Source organism: Pygoscelis adeliae, unplaced genomic scaffold, assembly GCF_000699105.1.
Source record: "Pygoscelis adeliae isolate BGI_AS28 unplaced genomic scaffold, ASM69910v1 Scaffold244, whole genome shotgun sequence".
Classification (NCBI taxonomy): Eukaryota; Metazoa; Chordata; class Aves; order Sphenisciformes; family Spheniscidae; genus Pygoscelis; species Pygoscelis adeliae.
In genome coordinates this window covers 1130961-1146505 of record NW_008824648.1, presented here as the reverse complement: position 1 = coordinate 1146505, position 15545 = coordinate 1130961, and the positions used below count along the sequence as shown (strand labels likewise).

Below are 15545 nucleotides of genomic sequence, written 5' to 3'. Positions count from 1 at the left end.
TGAGGGTCAAGGCATCCAAGACCGCCTCGCAGAGTGACCATCCTGCAATGACTGCTCTCAGAGCTTATTAGACCCTACTCTTTCACTGACCGTTTCTGCCTCCAAATTCATTTGCTGAAACACTCTCGGAAATGACAGGGCAGCCTACACAGTTGAGGCAAATTTGATTTTTCATTCGAGCAAGTATTCAAGGAAATTAGGCGTTTGCCCAGCTCTGAAACAAATGCATGATTTAGGCAATTCCGCAGTTATTGGCTAAGCACTGTCAAATTTTACAATTAGGGTAATGGATTTAACTTCCAACGTAATTTCCGTATGGATAAGCTGATCTCCTCAAGTACATTTGCCCATGTGTTCCCCGCATCACAGTTAATTAATATAAAGCTATTTAATAACCTCCATTTAAATACAAAAGACTATTCAGACTCTTCTGGCATCAGTAAAAAGAACAGCCTCCCAATGTGTTACACCAGCTGTAGACAAGAGCGAAAGAAATTTAATTAAGAGCGATCGAGAGCAAGACAGTTGCAAACGGAAATCAGATGTTATAAATGCTCTACATGGTGACCACCCCAGCTCCGTAAAGGGTTAATAAGGCCGTCTAGCACCAATTTCCAGGTGCTTGAGATGTGCCCAAAAGAGAACTTAGGGGATGGGGAAAGCAGTGGGGCCGGGAGCCAAAGACAGGCAAAGTCAAGCAGGGAGCAGCAGGGATTCAGCATTGTCTGTGCAGTGACACTGCGGCAGCTATGCCCAAATCTGCAGCTATGCCCAAATCTGCAGCTATGCCCAAATCTGCAGCTATGCCCAAAGCTGACGGTGGCACCACGTTGAATACGAAGGAGTTATAGAAACAGGCTGTTTGGAAGCAGCTTGGACCATGGCATCAACATACATAGTTTCTGCAGATGTCTTTGGGTGCTTAAAGAAAGTTAATTGCTCATTAACGAAATCCAAGCTGATTAATTTCTGATGTGCAGCATTCGACAAGAGTGATACTGAGTTATTGCCTTCCTGGTGGATTTCTGAAAGCAGCATATGAATTGGACTCACAGGATAAACACCACCAAAGTTTCCACTAAGAATGAATAAGTGGCAGAGTTTGAAATAGCTGGGGATTTTTGTTACAATGGGGAGAGCTTTATTGCTTGTGTGGATTAATTCGAGCAATATTGCAGAGCTCATAAAATCACTGAAAGAAAAACTATGTAAGGCTGAATGTTGGCTGCACAGCAGAAATAAAACCACTTATTTTGACAGGCGGGAGGCCACCATCCAGAAAACTTGATTTCAGGGAACAGTGCATTTACAAAACAAACTTTGTGGTGCATGTGACCAGCTGCCATCGGGAACCTAGACAAGAGGAAGAAATACATCTTACTCCACGGGGAATGCAGAGCAAGTAGCAGGGCTGTGTCATTCAGGTTTTGCTCTTGCAAGGGCCAGATGGTATCTTCACCTATTGCTTGGGACTCTCCTTACCCTGCCCTGCAGGACCTCTATCACAAGCAAAGGGGAAAGAGGAGAGAGACTTTATTTCTCTTTCAGTGAGTGGAGCATTTCTCTGCTTGTCACAGGCCAAGTTTGGAACACCACAGCCCACTGTGTAAAGGAACACTGCAAGCCCCACTGGCCCCAACTGGTTTTGTAACAACATGTCATACTGGAAAGACCCTAGTCCAAAGAAAATTGGACCCTGCATACCGTTTGGTGGGACGGGTGGAGTAAAGACTCTAGCACCTCTCGTTGCTACCCAGGCACATCACAAGCAGCACCTCACTGCCTAGGGAGGCAGTAGACAGCCCTCCATTAACATCTGATGTTGATTCGAACATTACCTAGCACTCAAGGACCACTCTCTCCCCCCATCATAATCCAAGGTCACATAGGGACTGTACAAAACACAGCAAAAGTAGGAACAAAAACCACATTGGGAAGCAGGATAAGGGAACAGTAACACAGCATTTGTCAGCACGTGAGACAGCTCTCCATGGGTTATCACCTAAGGGAGAGGTCTGAGGAGGCAAGTAAGGTCAAGAACAAACTCCCTTCGGTGAACATAGAAAGGGAGAAACTGCCAAACACACTGAAGCCGCTCCAGGCAGGGGCAAGGTGAAACTGCCTCCTGAGGGAGGAGAATACAGCACCACGGGAAGGGGCTATGGGCTCTTCCCCAGGATGGCCGGGGACCTCTGAAGCAGGAGAGCTGAATGTGCAACACAAAGGAGCTTGCGGAGCGAGGCAATCAGAAGAATCCCCCGCATGTACAAGGGCAGGAGCAAAGAAAGGAGCTGCTGCTCTGCAGCTCTCTCGTGCCCCCACATTGAACAAAGAGTGGAATTCTTCCTTACCTGGAAGCAAGCAGTAGAGAAAGGGCTAAACAGCCCAGTCAAAGGCACAAAGCTGGCCTGTGCTGCGCTTCTGGAAGTGCAAGATGCAAAGCCCTCCAGAGCAGAATCCGTGCCTGTGAACTGAGCTGCAGCTCACCGGACGGGCCAGCACATATGCCATGCAGCATATCCCCAGGGCTCCAGACCTGAAGCCTGTGCGATCACCCCACAGGCACTGTCCGACTGCCAGACAAATCCAGTAGCAGTGGCAGGATGATAACGGGCAGACAGGCCTGACAAGCCAACTTCCCCACTCCTGACAGCCACGGACCAGGGTGACTCAGGGCCGCTTCTCCAACCTTGCAAGGGAGATCTGTCCTCTTTGCACATATACACCTCCCACGCTTTGGCACCTTGACTTGGTCACCTTCTCTCCTCTCCTCCCGTCAGGCACCAGACTGGCAGACTCTGTTCCTGTGACTACCAAAAGGGCATCCCTGTGATCAGCAATTAGGGAGAAAAAGCCCTCTCAACATTTTCCAAAAAGGACTTCAAGTTTGTACTCAGGAATAAAAAAAGAAAAGCATCTGGAGTGAAAATATCAACCCTAAAGATTAGCATTTGCTAGCGGGACAGCCTTAACTACAGGGGGAATTAAAAGGTTCATCAGCAACAGTCAAGGGTCATGGGCTTTCTGGGCAATTATCTTTATTCTGGAAAATCAGGCAGGTCTGAGAAGGTTGCGATAGGATTGAAAAACTCTGGGCTGGAAAGAAAAAACAGAGTATCTGCTTTTCTGCAAAGAGAAGATCACTGGCTTATTGCACAGAAATGTGGAACTGGGAGAGGGGGTAATTCAGAAAAGCAGTGTGAACAAGAGCACTCTCAGCCCTAGAGGGCTTAACCAATTCTTCCAAAGGGGAGCTCCTGCCTTGCCTTAGCAAACTACAGAACTACGGGAAATTCATTTCATGGTTGTCTGTTCTGGTAAAACCCCTGACTGAATGGACTCAAAAAGGTAAATACTGGGGCTAGTCATAGGAAAATCATTTGGCACAGCTAAAGAAACCTCAGCATCAGGCCAAGCGTCAGGCATTTGGCACCTACCTTTCCGCAGAGCGGGCTGAGGCTCCTCTTCCTGTTAAGAGACTGCATGGACTCCAGAGAGACATCCCTAGAGTGCACGTCACGTGTTGTGGAAAACTGAAAGGAGGTATGCAAACAGATGGACAGAGCCCTCAGACAGGTCTCTTGGAACAAAGATGTTCCTCTACCCACATAAGAGGAAGCAACCTTCACTAAAGATTTCCCAGTGGAAGAGCAGACCCCTGTAGAGAGTTCACAGATGTGGGTTATGTTACAGCACGTACATCGTTATTTGCATTGCTCCTGGCCAGTTACGACCAACACAGCTCACATTAAGTTAGCACAGCCCATAGATATGCTCTAAGCCTAAATGAGTTAAAGGTTGGGCCCCAGGCAGCCCTGAATCCAGCAATGCTGAAGTCCACCCCTTCTACCCTGAACCAAGTGCCACTACAGCAGAGCACCAAACTTGAGTTACAAGGGAAAAAACAGCTCTGAGCTTGGCATGCATGTGCCAAGTCATTTGAAGTTAACCATCTCTCCTTCAAATCCATAAATCGGATCTTCCATCGAATCTCAGTCAGTCATGGTCCAAAATCCCTGCATTTTTCTGGAAGTGCATTTTGCAGTAACTTAAATTTCACTAGAAACACATCAGTAGCATCAAAGAGGACTTGGAAGTAACGTGCAGCACTACTACTGGCCACAGCCCCTAGATTGAGCAATCTCTCCTGACATGAAGCAGCAGAAGCCTTGCTTGTGACTGCTTCCAGCACCTTAAGCATTCCAGTGGAGGAGAAGTCTTATTCTCCAGCCCAAGGCTAAACAGTACAGCTCTTAGCAGGAGAGCTGCACTCCAGCAATCTGTCCTGCAAGCAATCCCAGCTCACGTAGGAATCAACACCTTGCCTCAGGAATGTAACCAGAGAACACTGAAACATGTTTCGGGGGTTGACAGCCCACCACACATGAATGAAAAGCTGCTATGTAACTTGAAAATCACGGTGGTCACCCTCCCTGCACCATGCAGACTTTCAGGCATGCACTCACACAGGACTGTACATTCTTCTGCTCCCTTCCAGATCTCTTCAAGGTTTGCCTCCATACCCCAAAGCAGTTTTCACACAGTGCATTTAAATCTGTGATTCCTGGGCTGTTGCGCTACAAAAAAAAAAAGCTATGAGCCAGTCTTGAAACAGGAAGAGTCCCATGAAATAAGGTGATCACAGGCATCCCAAAACAAGAAAAAGCAAAGCAGCCTGCTGCAGATGTGGGCCTGCTGCAGATCTGGTGAAGCAGCGGAGTAGCTGCCTGCATTTTCACAGCAGGCTCAAGAACAGCGGAGCTGGTGTGTGCCAACAAACCAACTCCCTGCTCTTATTAAAAGAAGGTTTAATGCAGAACTCCTCTCTGCCTCATTCGCCAGAGAATAACTTGCATCAATTTCCTGCCAGATCCTGCAGCTATTCACAGCAGCCTCTGTCTCCCTTCCGATTTCAGTAGAAACCCTGGGATCAAACATATCCTGTCCCAGCTGCACTGTTATCTGAAGTATTACTCACTCTAGCTAGCAAAGATGCTCTGTAAATCCTTCCTGCCACTGATTTGTGGCAGTGTGAGCGCCTCATCAAGGCCTTCAAGCCACGAGCCTAAAAACCTCTCGGGATCAGAGGGAAAGAAAACCTGTTTTGACTGTTCTTGAAAAGCATTCTTGGCGGCAGCGGGATGCAGAGTCAGTGCCTCAGCAGCAAGTCCAGCACAGCGTGGCACCAGCAAGGGCAGCCAGACTCCCATGTCTTCTGATCTGCTGGTGCCAAATCCAGAAGAGACAAACTTGCCTTTCTCACTCACTGAGGTGCCTTTCAGGACTAGAAACTGCCTTTGTGATACAAAAAAAAAAAATCAGGAAAAGAGGTAATATATCAGAGAAGTCCTCTTAATCCCTAAGCTACCTGAAAAGACTTAAATTAAGCCCGTTGAGATTAAATAGGCACATCCTTCCCATGGGCACGGCACGAAAAGAAAAATCCTTCTTCCTCTGTGGTGCATGCTTCACCAGATAAAGCAATAAAGCAAAGGCAATCACCTTGCACCAGCAGACTCAGCTGGGTCCAAAAGAGAAGTGACACGGTGCAGTCACACAGCCTGCCTGGGGACTTTCTTGTTTCCCCACATTTCAAAGCCATCTGGGGGTTCTCAGCAGCACAAGAATCCTCAAAGCTTTGTCTCAAGTTTCTTGTAAACTAAAAATATATTGTAAAAGCAAATATTTTCACTAAAGTTAAAAAAAAAAATCTGTGAGAAACTTTTCAAAACTGTAAGCTCTTTGAAAAAAAATCTTTCATCAACGTGATTAGGAGTTGGTGAAGCATGGGCTTGCTGAGGATAGCGCTCGCTGGCAGATCTCCAGGTACCGGATTCATTTCATTATGTTTTGAACCATTACTGTACCTGTACGGGGCCAGATCCTCACGGTGTCCACGTCAACATCACTGCAAGAGAACAACTGATTTTCATAGTAAACATGACATCTAAACTTTATACCACAGAAACAGAAACAGGGAGATAGCTAACTTAATTTAAATGCAAAGTAACACTTTCTTTTTAACAACATCCCTTACTGGTTTTCCTCCCATCTAGCTGCAAAACATTTTGAAGGGGTAGGAGGAAATTTCCTGTTTGGCAGATTTTTAATGTGGCATTACAGATGGTAATAGCAGGATGAATGGTTGATGTGGAAGGCATAGTTTGGCCTGCAGAATCTCTAATAATACAAGAAGCAGCAAACAAAAAGAACACAAGCAATTCTCTGAGCTTAGGACCTAGGTTCAAAGGAGAGCAGCTAATGGGGGGAAAAAAAACAAACCTTTTTTTCCTGGTTTAGAAAATTAGAAAAATTTTATCTCAACTCAAAGAAAGGTCAAATTGTGCAACTTTAAACAGTTCTTTTACCAGATCACTGATGAGAGTAAAACTAAGCTTCAGGTAAAGCAGAGCTGAGGTTGAGAGACCTGTGGAAAGGAGCACAGATGTCATATATGATTTAAAATTGGGTTGGAAGAAAGCACTTTGGAATAAATCTTCAGGGAAATCCTGAAAGGGTCCAGATGAGAAATTAAATAGCTGGTAGTCCTGAGCCCTCTTAGAAGAGCACGTCTCCTGGCATTCACTCAGAGCTACTCTGCACTGTTTGCAAATACTCTCTACTAACCCACAGCACAGAGTTTTAACCAAGTCAACAGAGATCAACATGCAGACACCTAAAACCTGCTTGGATTAAATGGGTTACACTTAGCTGTAGACCACCATCATGCCTGCTTTTCCCTCAACAGGGTCTCTCACAAACCCCACTGCTATAAACATATCAGAGAATGACGTTGGCACGCAAGATGCTATTGCAAAGCCTTCTGCAGTTTTCCGCTGCTCAACCTGTGCTCTCCCTGCCAAATTCTTGGAAAGGAAGCTCCTTTGGAGCAAAGGAGACTGCTCACATGAATAAGGACTATCAGGTCATACTCCACACTCCAGAAGGCTTTAGGTACATAACACATGTGATGCAATTCCCTGTGTAATGTCAATTCCCTATATGTGACCACTCACACAAAATAATCCAAGCACACCGGCCAGAGAATCCAGACAAAGCCGAAGAGGGACATCATTGCTGGAGCTCTGAAGCAAGATGCCAAGCTGGGTACCAAGGAGACAGCTACCCCTAACCGTGAATCCCACGTGAGCCAGAGAGATCTGAGCCAACATCCCTCAGAGGGAAGGAACCATGCTCTGTGACTTTACCAGGAGGACAATGCTATTTGGGAATGAAACACTAGCTCCAATATTTGCTGAGAAAATGCTTGGAAACACTGAACTTCAAGGCACCTCATTCTCCCAGAAGCCAAACCGGGGCACTGCTGATTCAGCAAAATAAAAGGCATCCCACTCTCAAGCAGGCTCACAAATTTGGAGGGTCTGAACAGGGATTATGGCATTTCTGCAAGTAGGAAATTAATGCAGAAAACAAGCCTGGAGCACATCCACGCTGCGAAATTAAGCTCAGCACATAGATCTGTGGCAGAATCGAGGCTGTCCTCAGATCAGATTCCCTGCTCCTCTCTCAAGGGCCTAGAGAAGGGCATAGCTATCTTTCTAGACAGAAGACTGGAAGAAGGTGAAGAGGAGGCGTTGGAATGGGAAAGCTTTAAACATCTGACGGACTCAGCCCTCACGAACCAAGGTAGAGCTTTTACTAAAACAGATCATCTTCAGTTGGATCCAGTGAAGAACCATGTCCCCTGTCACCCATCAGAACATGGGAACCTCATTCTTCCTCCAGAGCCTGACAGCTGCAGATGCTCCACACAAGCTAGCAGAGTCTACGCCCATAAACAGCCCAACAGTGTCAAATGGCACAATTTTCACCCCTCCTCCCAGCCGAACAACATTTTCTGGGGACAAGGAGACAATAGAGGGGAAGAAGAATGCCTGGCCTAATAGCGTGTTCAGAACCGCAGCTCCCAGATACGAAGAGCCTGTGTGTCTGTATATACGTATTAAGTACTTCCTCCACTATACAACTAATCCGATTAACAGCTTTAGGAAACTCTGAAATGTTATAATTCAAGGGGTCCCATTCATAAAAGGTCTTAGGCTGTTTCTGTACAGAGGTTGCATTCTTCCCACTGGAAATAAAAAAGCAGAGTGCAGGACTTTCTCCCAGGGAAGAATGGGTCCCAATCCCCACCATGCTGAAGTAGACCACCCCCTTACAATTCACATGAGTGTCAAGCAAGCCCCACAAGAGAAGAATCAACCTTTCCTGCCCCTGTAGAGAGCCCCCTCCCAGGGCAGGTGAACACAGAGATCCCTCTGTGCATGCTCCGCAGAAAGCATGACGGTGACGGGGGCTGCCCGTTTATCAGCTCGCACATCCAGGGGCTGAAATCCAGGGGGACAAATGAAGCCTGCCGGAGATGAGGACAGGGCCAAGTGAGTGACCTGACATCACCATTCGCCTAATGCAAAGCATCGTATGATGCACCAGCTTTGTCTCAGTCAATAAAAGGTGCCAGGAAGAGGCTAATCCAACCACACAACATGAGCTATGGTTGTAAGAGACCAGCGCCTGCATTACATGATACAGATGTGGGTTATAAAATTCAGTTCATTTGACAGATGGTGCGGGTCTGGCATCAGTGCTGAGTGAAAGAAATGTGCTAGATACGACAACTGAAAAAGCCACCATAGCAAACTAATACAGTCAGACATCGTCTGGCTTTGCTTCCCCAGCAGTCTCCTTGTCTAACTTCAGGAGCTGACAAAGGGATGTGGAAGAGATGAACGCTGCCTGTCCTACTTACTCAGTCCTCATTTTCTGGTTTACCTTCTGCTCTGAAGGCAACCTACTCCTAATCACCTATCACCTGAGAATGTGCCACAGCCCGAAACATGACACAAATGGGCTAAGTGACATGACAACGCAGGATAACTGCATTTCCAGGGAGCAATCCATAATCCGAAGAACTGGACAGCCCTCCTCTGCCCAGAATTTCACCATCTGCATGAGTTTAATCCGTTACATCAACATCAAAAGCATGCCTCTCTGTTGGGAGGTGGATGTGACATCTTTCACACTCAGCCCAAGAGCAAGCTGGAGCATGGATCCCCAGAACAGGACCTACACAGTGCTTAGATGCTCTGAAACTAAAGCTAGGCAGTCACAAGGATACAGAACCAGCCACCAGTCCTTATGAATGATACAGTATGAACTGAGCTGCACAGGGGTCAGGTGAAAATGTGATTTCAGTGATTTGCCTCTACCCGATATTTCATCCTACTTGCTAACCTAACAGCATATCAGCAGAGAGAGAAAAGAAGTTTGTCCTGACCTGCTCTGTCTCCAGTCTCTCCGGTGTGTCTCAGAGCTCAGACTTCCAACAATTTCTCTCTTGCCAGCATAAAGTAGAGCAGAGGCAACAATACTGCAGGGAGCCCTCCAAACCAGTTGCAGAGTGTTTCAGAGACTGTTAGAGCTGGAGTCCAGTCAGAGCTCCTGAGTCAAGAAACAACTCTGGTCTGGCACAAGACTGAGCATACGTAAGAGCTGTGTAGGGGGCAACATTAGCATATGTTACCCCATCTATTGGCTTTACAGAAAAATCAGCACAATTGTTAACCTGTTTCAATTATAACATCACTTCAAGGGTGGTCTGTATGCAAGACTGCAGTGGGTTTTACCTAGGTAGACAGCTGAAAAAATGCATTATTCCATTAAGATCATACATTGCACGAAAAGGGGGGAGGACAATAAGAGTCAAAATTAATGCCAAACTGAGTGTCCCTCTTTCAAACACATTTCCTTCCAAATTAGCAGAGAGACAGTTCCTCGTGGAAAGAGACCAGTGCTGTAAATTTGAAAATCTTCTCCCTCCGACAAGATAGGATTGGCTACGTCAAATGTGACTCGGTTTTTATGTAACAAAGCTCAGAGTTGGATCCCACCCTCAGTCACATAACTAAGCTCTGCATGCACCTCCCTGGCTGTGGGAACAGGCATCACGAGTGAGAGGGAACTCCTTCCTCCCTAAGGATAAAACCAGGGGAAAGAAGGCATCGCCACCCCAGGGCTGCCCTTACCTGAAGTGTGTCTCGCGTTGCCATCTGAGTGCTTTGTTAAGTCAACAGTTCTGTCTATTTGAAACAGCTTCAGATCATCTTCATCTAAAGCGATATCTCCCCAAAAGGCAGCTGGAGAGAAACAAACTGCAATTAGTTTAGTTTTTATTTTGGAAGGAAAGTACAGTTCCTATGTGGCCCGTATCGCACCTAAAAGGCTATTACTCCATGGACCAGAAAAAGGTAATACACAGCAGCAGCTTTAAAAGTACAGATGGAGTGGACGTCGGTGGAGGCTGGGTGACAGCACTTAAATTAAGCCACTGTGCAGATCCACCAAAAGGAGATGATTAGCTGGGATTCCTTGTGTTACTCGTTATTATAGGTCTGGCTCTCAACCAGGCACTAACGTGGTGGCGTCCGCTCTTCATTAAAGCCTACAGGAGGGACAATCACTGGCATTTCCCTAGTCAGTGTGAAGGAGCTAGCTAAGTCGCAGCTCAGATCCTGACTGAGCTGTTGCATCCGCACCATCCCCAGGCTAACAATTTGCATAAGACAGGAGGACAGCAGCGAAGCACTCAAGCTCAGCAGCGTGTACCTAAAGGCTACAGTTGTCAGCCTGCAGGACCTCATACACATGGTTAGTACTCAGACACGCTGCATTGGTCTAAATCCAAGCTGAGAGCCAGCCTACCATTTCCACTTTGGTGGAGAAACGCCAGTTATTTGTCCCTTTGTGGATCAGTTACCCAGATTTAAGTTTGCAGACTTTTAAATTCTGTAAGAATCCTTGAGTTTCAGCCAGAAGCCATGAAAATAAGGTAAACAAACTCATACCTTGACATTCACAGCTTAGAGAAACAGACTGGAAATCATTTGAGTGGAAACAATTATACCCTGAGAGTATCCTGACCCAGTTGATGCTGCAGCGTATAGTTACCATTTTGGGAATTTGAACAAAATAAACACAGGCGATGAAGCAGTTGACCAAGCAAAACAGATCTTTCAGAGATAACAAACAGGTTACGAACAGAGCTGTTAAAACTCATATGAGAAGCCTGCATAGGTTGATGAAAAATAAAAAAAAAAACCTAACCCCAGAGCAAATTAATTGGTGGTACAGTTCAAGAGAACTCAGTATGTCAGGCAAGGAGCAATGTTGAGTCGCTGTCTGCAACAGCGACCGGATTTGATGGAATCATTTTTTCTTCTCTTAAGCCAATGACATTTACATTACTTGGGGGGGGAACAACATCCCATTGCTACACCAGCAACATCACTGATCAAAGTATGTTAGGCCTGAGAAACAAATGGGTTTTACTGATCATCTCACTTTTACTGCCAAGGCCAAATGAAGTATGGACCTTTGCCTGAATATCAGAAACCTGCAATCAGATCTGTGGCAACTGAATTATGAAAGGTTAACTCAGAGAGTTTCTTCTGATACAACATGGCACTGGTTCTGATGCAGCACTTGCCTCCTCTATTCTGCATCTCAGCACCTCAGTTGGTACAATAGCATTTGCCAATGTCACTGTTCTGGGACATGGGAACAGCAAGAGTCTTTGCCTGCTACTGGGCACATCCCAGCTACCGCAAACTGCCCCAGCCAAGAGCTGCTACGAGCAGCAAAGCCCTGGCATGAGCCAGGGGGGACCCAGATGCTTCCCCCTTTCCTGGGAACAAAGCTGTCTCCCCCTGGTTACCTGGCCACAGCAGAGGAACGGGAGACAGCGTCAAAGGAGGCTGGCTCTGGCTTTTTGGTTGGGTCTCCTTAACAGTGCTACCAAACCCCAGAGTACAGAAATATGGCAACAGCTCCAGAAGAGACCACAGTTAGTGCAGACAAACCTATACACAGGCTGACATCGGTTATAACTAGGACAGAGCCTCTGTTTGCTACACAAACACAGAACTCGGCCTCTCCCCAACTTCTTGGCAATTCAAGCCCTCACGATGAACAGAGAAGAACCTAAAATACTGTCAGATCCCCACCAGCTACCAAGTCTACCAGCATGGCCAAACATCACAAGCTGATTGGGAATGGCCAGTGGAAGAAAGCAGAGACATATGCTCCTGTGACTGCAATTTGAAGACAAGACATTTTATCCATCCAGCAAAATTATTTGCTCAGGACAATGTAGCAGTCAAGGGGCAGAGATGCCCATGCCATCTGATTCCCTCCCCAGCCACATTCGGTAAGTCACTGTTATACTGGCCAACTAGATATCCATTCCCTCCCCTCCTGCCAAACCTATCATCCCATTTCAGCCCCAAACTAATTGTCACCACCTTGGGCTCTCAGTGGCTCTTTTCCAGTAGTACCACACAGTTTGTTACTCAGCCTAAGGTAGCCCATGCCAAAGCACAGCTTTCAGGGCAAGCCTGCAGCATGGATTTACATCAACAGAATTGTTACATTTTCCTTCCCAATGGAAGGCAGCAGTTTTCTCCCAGCCCTAGCAAAGGAATCTCTTTCTGTTACAAAGTCATACATCATCCTGAGAGATGGCCCACTACAAAAGCTGAATTTCCCTAGCATTTATTTCCAGCTCTCTGCAGTCCCAGCGTGCTCCAGGGGAACCATGATTTATCACGGTCCCGAACCAGCTGAACAACTTTCCTCGCTGGAAGTCCCGGCTGAGAATGCTGCGCTGCAACTTCTCCTGTGCTGTCAAAAGGCTCCTTCCTAAAGGCACGCAAGCCTGAAAGATGCTTGCTTCCACCCCAAGGGAGCTGTCCCACAGGAAAGCCCAAGTACTTTATTTTAAAGGGTCACAAGTTCAGAGACTGCTGGCGAATGAAGCATCTCAAAGCATCCCTTCTGATTTCCTTTACCAAGGTCTCCTTTTTAATTTAACGTGGGAGGATTTCCAAAAAAGAAAACAAAAACAAACAAAAAAAATTTAAAGTCTCCACACAGCAGGCTAACAAACTTGGAAACCAGTATTTCTCTTGGCAGAGAGCTCTGCAGCATAAAGCCAGGTGCAAACTCTTAACACTCCGTGCAACAGCGTGCCAGCTTTTCTTTAAGACAATGCATTAGTCGCTCTGGATAGTAAGAACAGAGCAGCTCTTACTGAGGTTGATGGAGCCAATATGAGAGAATTTGCTTCCACGCTGGACTAGTAACCTGCACCAACCACCCTGAATGTTTAACCTCACCACCTCCCAGCATATGCAGCCGGACAGCATTTGGCTGTTGCGGCAAAGGGGAAGGACGACTGTGTTTAACAAAACAATCCAGCACCCAAATGAAAAAAGCAGCCTGGCAAGCTGTCTTCATTTGCAGCACATTCCTGGCCCAGGAAAACAGTCCACATGCTGGTGCCTGCATTGCGTGCGGAGCACAGAGGTGCCATGACGCCTGGAAGGTATGGCAGATGGGACTGGGAAGGACAGCACCCCCTTCTAGGCAGACGACAGGCTGAACAGTTTCTCCAGGTGCTTCACACACAACTGCAGAGTCCAAACCCACCAATGCCTTCACAGTCCTCATTTTCCACAGTAACTTTTTTGGGGGGGTCTAGCAGGCTCCCACTCCAAAGCAATGTGACAGCCCAAAGTGTCTTCTTTCTAAAATCTTCACTGCTCTGCCCTGCAAATCACCTCCAACCTGTTTTTGCCCCCAACACCCCGAAGCAATTCCCTTCTCCCATTCCCTGCTTGCGTTTCCTCCTTCCCCTAGTGCTGAGTAGCACAATCTGATTTCAGGGGAGAAAAATAATTTTGTTGTCTTTTATGAGAACTCAATACAAAAGTGTTCACAACAGTTTAAAATATTCCTTTTCTGTGAAAAGTGTGTTTCACACAGGCCTTTTAACAAAATTCTTGTCCTTTCTATTTTTTCTTCCCCCCCTGCAAGACAACAAGTAGGAAAAAAAATCACTCAGAAAAGCTTCTGGTATTCAACCAGAAAACTACATCTCAAAACAAAATGCAATATTATGATTTGTTAAAAACAGGCTGATCTCTAACACTTCAAGACAAATACCCGAGGACAGGTATCCTTCACCCTCACTGCGGTCAGCTCCAAGTTTATACAAGTATATGAGAGCCACCTGAGCTGGCAGAAGAAGAATATAACTCCACACTTGAGCAATGTCACCCAACGTCTGTGTTTGAACTGATGTCCGGCCACCAAGCTGGAGCAAACCCTTCACCCATTTGCCTGCCATGACCCCTTGCCAGGAAGCCCCCATTCCGGCACCAGGGCATCAGTACAGGCGATAGATTTACCCTGATGACAGGGGTCAACAAAGCGGTCAGCCTCTGGACGCTACAGGAGACCACAGCAATTTCCCCTGTAGCACCCATCAGGACCAGCTGTGACAGAGATTCCCAGAGGAAGGGGCCTTGGAAACAGGCGTACCCTGCCTGCCGAGAAAGCTCCCTCCATTCCACTCCACCTCAGACTCTTTCACCGACTGAGGCTTTTATTAAGAAATGGCAGGTTTTAGGTGCTGAATGGGATCTGAACCTAGATTGAGGGCTATGCCCTCTGACTTGAGCCAAAGGAGCCCTCTTTCTGTGGGGCCAGAGCCATGCTAGTGTATATCGTCAGCTCGAGGGTCTTGTCTGAACTTGCAGCCAGCTGGCACAGCTCACGCTGACAGACTTCATTTTAGCTCTTCCAGCATAGTTTTAACACCGTTTTGCTAGAAGGACTTTACTCTTGCTCAGCAGGTTTCCCACAGTGCAGTACAGCAATAAGCATGGAAAACAAATAGCAATGTGAATCCAGGTAGATGCCTCAGACTTGTTTCATCAATACTCAAGACTCAAACTCAGCTTCCGCCAGTGTTCACAACCTCTGTTGTGAGGGCCAGTGCAAAATACCCAATGAAGAAGCGTTTGCACAATTAACCTTGGCATCTCCAATTTTGTGAGCATCAACAAACATCTGTGTCTGCCTGACACAGACTCAGCTGTGTCACCCCAGTGATGAGCCACACTGGCTGTTCGTGGCTCACAGTGCAATCGCAGGATGTGTTCTGAACCCACCCATGAGATCAATCACCCATGTATTTGTAAGGGGCGATATCTACCCCCACCTAGATCTCTGCTCTCCATCATCTGCATTACTGAAAGATCTTGGGCACCAGCTCCTCTTGTTCTAGAGCTGATTGTACCATATCCAAATAGTACAAGGGAAAACCAACGTCCCACCTTAGCAACATGAGCTACAGGCAAGGAGTGCTGGGCGTATGCAGACACAGGTAGGCAATAATGAGTGCCACCTCCTGGCAAACAACAATATGACTATTCATGCACTGGCAAAAACACGCAAGTTATTTTTGAGCATTTGCCGACGCTTCCCAGACTGACAGGTCTGAGCGCTGGGAGACTTAATTTTCAGGGCTAGCCACGCTTTCATTAGGGCTAACGCTCTGCAGTCTAACAATAAATAAATAAATCAACAGATCAAAGTGCGTTCCCAGCACCTCCATATTTCTGTCTTTGCAGGAAGACAGGTCTGCTGCTGTTGCTGTACCGCCTGCTGGCACAGGACCCAGG

The 15545-nt window shown here is 46.8% G+C and overlaps 1 protein-coding gene across 1 annotated transcript in view; it reads right to left on the bottom strand.

Moving 5' to 3' along the window:
• Nucleotides 1–14230, bottom strand: part of TLL2 (tolloid-like 2) — a 64682-nt gene extending 50452 nt beyond the window's left edge. Inside the window, exons 1-2 of the mRNA XM_009322476.1 lie at nt 14023–14230; nt 10047–10157 (exon numbers count right to left, since the gene is read on the bottom strand). Coding sequence (XP_009320751.1) covers nt 10047–10157; nt 14023–14230 — 319 coding nt within the window. The remainder of the gene's footprint in view (nt 1–10046; nt 10158–14022) is intronic.
• Between the last annotated feature and the right edge of the window lie 1315 nt (nt 14231–15545).